Source organism: Molothrus ater, chromosome 10, assembly GCF_012460135.2.
Source record: "Molothrus ater isolate BHLD 08-10-18 breed brown headed cowbird chromosome 10, BPBGC_Mater_1.1, whole genome shotgun sequence".
Classification (NCBI taxonomy): domain Eukaryota; kingdom Metazoa; phylum Chordata; class Aves; order Passeriformes; family Icteridae; genus Molothrus; species Molothrus ater.
This window is the reverse complement of record NC_050487.2, coordinates 4831682-4839021: the sequence shown is the minus strand read 5'-3', so window position 1 is coordinate 4839021 and position 7340 is coordinate 4831682. Positions and strand designations below refer to the sequence as shown.

Below are 7340 nucleotides of genomic sequence, written 5' to 3'. Positions count from 1 at the left end.
GGGGAATCAAGAAAAACAAGAAAACAACACTCAGACTTTCCAGTCCTGCTCTCTTCCCTCAGCCACTGGGGGAAACCAGCCCTGAGTATTTAAGTATTTAAAAAATCACGAAAAGAGGCCCAAAAAACTCCTGGAGTTCAGCTCTGTGCTCCAGCACGAGTGGCTCTGGGCACAGCCCCAGCTCAGCCATGGCCGTGCAGCCACTCCCCAGCCCAGGAAAGCTGAGGCATCTCCTCTCCATCCAGCACAGCCACAGGGTGCCACAGCCACCTCCAGGGCACAGCAGTGCTGCTCTGCCACCAAGCCACCACAGCTGGCTGGAGCTTTCCTGTGCACACCACCTAAGTGCCTTTCAGTTATGATTTGTGGGTGGTTTTTGCTATGGGATTATCAATTTCTCAATTAGTCAGACCAAGAAGTAAATACAAAACCAAAAAAAAACCAATCCCAAAGTACTCTGTGTGAAGAAAACTCAGTTTTTTGACAACACAGAGCTGGCCACAGAGCAGGAAGGGTGATCCCCAGCACTGTGCTGAGCAGGAGCAGAGCCCCATCCATGTGGATCTGACACTGCTGGGAAGAGCCAAGGCAAACACACAGACTGAAGCAAGACTTGAGAACAAACATTTGAGCATAAAAGAATTTACTTAAGGAATACTTTTAAAAATAATAACTTAAAACCCACCATGGCCTCATGGTACCTCCCCCCTTAAGCTGAGGCTGGTGCTTGGCTTCTTCATCTTTGCAAGAACAATCACATAAAGAAACAGCAATTTTTTTGCCCAAAATCATTTCAGCATAATGGATTTGAAGCAGGCAGCTCAAGACCTCCAGCTAAAGGAGTTCAAAGCATGACAAACACGTTCCAACAGGACTCTGCCTGCAGGAAACAGAAGAATGTAACATGTTTGGTAAATATAACCCTCCCCACCTCCTGCACGGATGGCTCCCGAGGCTGGAAATGCAAGGACCAGCTTCATTACAGGCACAGGCCTTTGCTGAAGGCTGTTCCTGCTCTTCCCAACACCTGGCAATGCCCCAGAGAAGGAAAAGAACATAACAGATGAACTGAGGGATGAAGGAGGCATCAAACCACAGGGGAGAGGGGGCTACAAACTACAAAAAGGGTCTGCCAGGAGCCAGCCACTTCCCCAACCCTAAACAACAGGGGAAGCCACAAAGGAAAAATGACACTGCACTAGAACTCTGCAATGTGCAGTGAGATACAGACTGGGAAAATCTCCTATTTCTTTCCCCTCTTCCTTGAGCATCCCTGCCACAAGGAGGAAGCACACCCACGTGCTGGCAGCTCCTTGACTTTCCCTCTCACTCTGCCATAAGTGCTGACTAAATAATTACACACAAAGCAAGACCTTCCTGCAGCCACTGCAGCAGGAGACTGCACAGCAAATGCCTGGCAGGTCCCAGCTGCAGGTACAGATCTGAAAGTGTGCCCATCTCACAGTTTCATGCCATGACCCCCCTGCAGCCCTGCCACTCTTTGTTCCTGGCTGTGGGAGGAGAAGTAGAGTGAAGCTTTCAGGACACAGCCCTCAACTAAAGAAAAACTGCCAGGAGCTGATCAAGAGAGGAAATCAGCAGACATGGGCACAGAGCCTGGTTTAGGGAGTAAAGCAGGGCAGGCAGTCTGGTTTGGACATTTCACACTCCTCCTGCCCCACAGAAATGGGGCTGCACCACCTTGGAACAATGGGAAGGCAGACACAAAGAAGAAAAAAGCTTTTTCTACTCTCTCAATGCCTGCCCAACTTAGGGAGCTTGTACAGGGCTCCCCAGCAGCCCCAGCCATAAGGTGGTCAGGGCTCTGAGAGGCAACAGGGGTCTAAACCGTGGCAGGAAACAAAAGGCTCACTCCAGTCTCTAAAGCTCATCTGCCAGTGCACTCCTTCCTAATTTGCTTGGCAGCTACCAGATGAAAAGCCTAAAGATTAAGGAAAAGAAAAGCCCAGAGGTTCAGCAGCGCAGAGGAGGGCAAGGGAAGAGGGGAGAAAATAAAAACATTGCATCATGAAGGGCCAGCCAGAGGGAATCACACCAGCAATTGTCAGGTCTCTCCCAAGCCCACAAGCTGCAGAAGAAGACGCCACAGTGCTGACTTCCAGCTGAAGTTCCTTCTTTTTACATCAAGATGAGATTTGAGTGCTCCAGACCATTTTTTTCCCTTCAGCCCCCCAGCCCTGTCCATCTGTGTTCAGGCCACCTTCACCAACCACTTCTGGAGGGCCTCCAAGTCAGCCTCTCCCTCCTCTCCCTTGCTGCCTCGAGCACTGCACTCCACAAACTCCACCTTCATGGGCAGCTGGGAGAAGTCAAAGTCCTTGCCCTTCTTCCCCAGCTGGGCAGGGCCCCCTGTGGCTGAGCCATCCAGGCTGGTGGGGGCTGCAGAGCGCGTCACCCGCAGGGTATTGCTGCAGGGAGAGAAGGAAAAAGGGTCAGGAATTGGGGACCAGAGGAGGATCACCTGCACCATGGCTCTGGGATGTTTGGGGTGTCAGCAGCATGCCAGCTACATCAAGGACACAAGGCACAGCACTGCCCTGCGAGGCTCAAGGGAGTAGGAGGGCACTCAGGTTTGGTTTTGTAATAAAGGACAGCAGAAGTCAGATAATGATGATGATGATGATGATGTCCTTATCCCAATTTGCCCACGGTAACATTGGAATAACAGTGCCTAACAGGGCACAACAACTCCCTAGAAATCCAACACCTACACACAGCTGGCAAATGCTCAACAGAACAAGCAATTTATTGCTTATTTTCCTGGAGAATGTGAATGTGTGGCAACTAACTCCTGTGCTAAAAGCCAGGAGGAGGTTGGGTGTTCAGCCTGGAGGAGGCACAGCACAAACAGCCCTGCTGCCGTCTGCTGGCCAAAGGGGTTATAGATCCAGGGAATCATTCAGCTTGGAAAAGCCCTCTAAGACCATGGAGTCCAATGTAAACCCAGCACTGCCAAGCCCCAGACCAAAGAGACTGTTCCCAGTTCCACAGAGAACTCAGACATGGCTCAAGGGAGCTCACTGAGCACTGAGGTAAGAGAAAAAGGACAAGAGGAAAAGCTCAGAGGGATTGAGATCCCATTCCATACTCACAGCTCTTTCTCCAGCTGTTGCTGGATGAGTTTTGCTGATTTTGCCATTGTGACATCTGGAGAGAAAATAAGGAAATCAGCTCTTTGGTTGTCAGAATTCAGAACCTTGTTCCTCCTCCTAAAGTAAGGCCAGTTCACATTGTGCACTCACTGGAGCTACCAGGACAAGGACAGCTGTGCCTGCAGTGGGATGAGGGATGCTGGAGCTTTGGGATAGCAGGCATGAAGGGGAACAACCCAACAGTCTGACATAATGAGGGAATTAACTTCTCCTTGCTGGGCAGGAAGATACTTCAGAGGATGGGTTTGATGCACCAGCACTCCCTCCTGTCCTGTGCTTTCCACCCGCAACACACAGAGCCATGAAGGCCTCAGGCAGCTTCTGAGTTAGGGCAAGAAATAATTACAAAACCCAGATCTAATACTGCCCCAAAACATCCCACTGTTACACAGGGACCCCACTTCACTGCAGAACTTGTAGGAATCTGAAAATCGAGTCTTTTTTAGTAGCTGGGAATTCAGGCTACTCCAGAGAAGACATGGAACTCTGGCAGCTGAACATTTTAACTTTGAAGCTGCTGAGTGTATAGGGATAGTTCACTGTGCTTGAGCTGATCCTATTTCCTGCTGCCTGGAGACGGAGGAACAGCTCTGAACAAAGCCAACAGAAACAAAAAGCCACCCAAAATCCACCGGCATCACCCACACCCACCCAAAGAGCTGCAGCTCTCCCAAGCAGTCCTGCTGAGTAGTCAGAGTTTAAACCTCAATTCCAGCCTTCCTTTTGCTGCAGTCCCAGCTCCAAGCTGCAGCAGGTGTGGCAGAGAGCCCTGCAGGCCCAGCCCAGGGTACCTTGCTTGTTGCAGGCGATGAGCAGCGCGGGCGCATTCCTGAGCACGGTGCTGTCCACCAGCACCTGGTACAGGAACTCTGCCACGTCCTTCACCTCCCGCTGGAAGGCCACGCTGTCCACCACAAACACGATGGCTCTGGGCAACAGGCAAGGACAGGGCATGGGGATGGAGCTCTGCAGTCACCTTCCCCTGCAGGTATTCCAGCCTGGGCTGAGATTTTCACATCTGGTCTCACCCAGCACAAGCGCAGGCTGGCAGCGTGTGCTGGATGAAATACATCCCATGGGCAGCTCCAGCTCCAGCAGGAATTCTTCCCCTCTCTCCCAAGATATCCCCCTGCCCCAGGATATCCCACACCCCCTAGAGCTCCCTGCTGCACTGGCTTTGCCTCCTGGTGCACCACAAGCACAGGTAAGTAAGAAATTCATGGTGCAATTCTGGGATTGTCCTGTGCAGGGTCAGGACTCCATGATCCTTGTGGGCCCCTTCCCACTCAGGATATTCCATGAAGACAAAGCAAAAATTAACCAGCAACCCCCCACAGCAGAGCTCTGACTCTGGGGGCACCACCAGGCCAGCTCACAGCATTCCCAGCACCATCATTTGGTTTATCCCTTTTCCAAAGGATCTCCTGTCCCCTCCTGCCCTGCTGATTCCCTCCAGGTTACCTGGCTGCAGCCTTGAACCTCTCCAGGAACTGCAGCCTCAGACTCTCATGGCCTGGAAGGTCGATCAAGGTCACATTTGTGCTCTGGAACACAGGCAAGAAGGAATTAACAACACCTGATGGGGGGGTGACTGTGATCACAGACTGGGGAAAAGCAGCCTGACCCCGGATTTGTGTCCCAAAGGCGCAACCCCACCTGCCCTGACACAGAACACAACAGCCTCACCTAGTCACACACACCAAGCCTCCCCAAATGCACCAAACCTCGCTGGGAATAACACAAAAATGCCTTTGCAAGAGCCTTTTTTAAATGAAGGCTGCAGAGGTTTCCCCTCCCAGGAAAGGAAGCAGCCAAAGGCAGGAGGTGGCAGAGAACACAGAGCTGAGCAGGGCCACGTCACTGCTCTCCAGATAAGGCTGCAGCAGCCCCTTCCTGCCCACTGCTCTTGGATTTCACTGGAAACCTTGGCCATGGTTAAAAAAAGAATCAAAAAAGCAATCTGCCTTGCAATTACTTGTCTGCTCAATTAGAGAGACACAAAAATAGAAAAAAATTTCAAAAACTGTGCATGTTATTTTACAAAGTTTTTGGCCTTATTATCACTGTTGTTAAGAATGACTGAGAAGGTGAAGCCACAAAACCACCCTCTACTTTCACAATTCACCAGCAGTTAAGGTGCTGTCAGCATTTGGCTCTCCCTGCCACGTGTGCATCCAGCACAGGAGATTTCCAGAATGAATTAATTGCCAAAAACTGAAAACAACCACATCTGGGAACCTAAAAATAACAGGACCTAAATCCAGGACTTAAAAATAACAAAATCCTTTCTGGGACCATATAAAGCCCAGCTGGAGCCTCTGCTTAAACCTGATAAAGCTTTTAATTTCAGGTTTTCTTGGCAGAAACAGAAATTACTGCTGAGGAAATAAACCAATGCAACAGAACAGTGAAACCCTCAGAGGTGTGGTTTTCAGTCAGAAATGTTTCCTTATTTTACAAGCAAAGAAAAAAGAAACTGTGGAGCTCAGTAATACATTACACACCCCATTTCTTTTTCAGTATGCATTGCCTGGAAAAATCCTGTCCTGCATTCAAACTGGGGCCTGAGCAGCACAAAATTCCCAGGTTTATGAGGGGGAGCAGGAAAAGGCTGCAGCAGGGTTGGGGCAGGGCACTCACCTTGTCCTGGCTGAGCCTGTAGACAGCAGAGCTGTCGGTGATGGAGGTCTGGGTGTCCCGGTACCGCCCTGACAGCAGCTGGGGGAACAGGCACAGCCTCAGAACCACAGCCTGAGAGGCTCCCCAGCCCCACCCTCAGCCTCCTCAGAAACTGAAATGGTCTCACAGGGTAATGAGCAGCAGAGATCTGATCTCAGTTTCATGCAGGCAACTACACCTGCGGTCACTTTCTCCAGTTAATTAATAAATGGTCATTAGGAAAATATATGCGTATTTACATTGTGAATCTCCACTAAAACAAGAAGGAAGAGAGTGTGCCTGAAAATCCTCCAGAGTTTTCCAGCTGGGGCCATGGTAAGCACGGCTGTGCCCCTTTCTTTTTCAGACTCAGCAGTAACAGAATATCCAGGGTTGGAAGGGACCCACTAGATCATCAGCCCAACTGCTGGCCCTCCATGGACACCCCAATAATCCCACCCTGTGCCTGTGAGCATTGTCCAAACCCTCTTGGAGCTCTGGCAGCCCTGGGGCCGTGCCCATTCCCTGGGGAGCCTGGGCAGTGCCCAGCACCCTCTGGGGGAAGATTCTTTCCCTGATCTCCAGCCTCAGCTCCCTTGGCACAGCTCCAGCCGTTCCCTGGGGTGCTGCCCCTGCTCCCAGAGATTGGAGCTGCAGACTGCGGTGAGGTCAAGTACCCCTAAGCCTTTTACTATAACAAATTCAAACCAAAACGCAATTTCCTTGGACACTCCGTGGTGGCCAAAACTCGCTCTCCATCCCTCCTTACACCCATAAACCCCGACTTTTCATTAAAAGATTAAAAACCGAACTAAAGGGAACTCCTTCACCGGGCCTTCCCGCTCACCCGAGCAAAAAGCAGCGTCTTCCCCGCGTCGCAGAGGCCCAGCAGCAGCACGGCCTTGCGGCTGCTCTTCCTGCCCTGCACGAACCGCCAGAGCACTGCGGGAGAGAGGAGCACAGGAGGATGAGGATGAGGAGGATGAGGATGGGAAGGGGACACCCGAGCCCGCCGCTGCCGGCACCGCCGCGCCCTCAGAAGGCCGCGGGGAAAGGGAAGTTCCCGCAACTCACGGAAGGTGATGGCGACGGCGATGAGCGCGACGAGCACGGAGAGCACGGCGGGGCCGCCCAGCTCCTGCCGCAGCGCCGCCAGGTGCGGCTCCAGCCCGCCCGCCATGGCCCGCACTCGTGGCCACGCCGCACTTCCGCTTCCGGCCCCGCGGCACGCCGGGAAGGGCGGGGCGCGGGGCCTCATGGGAGCTGTAGTTCTCTCCTTAGGAGCCTGGAGGAACGTGGCGTGGTTTAGATGGAAAAGCTCTGTGACCCCAGCGCTGCCAGGGCCACCACTAAGGCGTGTTCCGAAGTGCCACACACACAGGGCTTTTAAATCCCGGGCAGATGCGCCAGGGCTGGACAGCTCATTCTGCAAAGAAATTTTCCAATGTCCAACCTAAACCTCTGCTGGCACAACTTGAGGCTGTTTCTCCTTGTCCTGTCCCTGTTCCC

The 7340-nt window shown here is 52.2% G+C and overlaps 1 protein-coding gene across 1 annotated transcript; it reads right to left on the bottom strand.

Annotated features, from left to right (window-relative positions):
* Positions 1-626: 626 nt before the first annotated feature.
* SRPRB (SRP receptor subunit beta) lies at positions 627-7034 on the bottom strand. The gene is made up of 7 exons (XM_054515893.1): positions 6906-7034; positions 6679-6773; positions 5814-5891; positions 4635-4717; positions 3965-4101; positions 3114-3168; positions 627-2429 (listed from the first exon to the last, which is right to left on the bottom strand). Exons 1-7 carry the CDS (start codon positions 7009-7011, stop codon positions 2213-2215), a joined length of 771 nt encoding a protein of 256 aa, XP_054371868.1. The 5' UTR covers positions 7012-7034; the 3' UTR covers positions 627-2212.
* Positions 7035-7340: the final 306 nt, after the last annotated feature.

Bases quoted from the DNA above. Each gene is read 5' to 3' on its own strand.
- SRPRB (XM_054515893.1), bottom strand. From the start codon at position 7,011: ATGGCGGGCGGGCTGGAGCCGCACCTGGCGGCGCTGCGGCAGGAGCTG. The intron at 4,718-5,813 runs GTGAGTGCCCTG...CCTGTGTTCCAG, and splicing joins ACAGGCTCAGCCAGGACAAG to AGCACAAATGTGACCTTGAT. The intron at 4,102-4,634 runs GTAACCTGGAGG...CCTGTTGCCCAG, and splicing joins AGGTTCAAGGCTGCAGCCAG to AGCCATCGTGTTTGTGGTGG.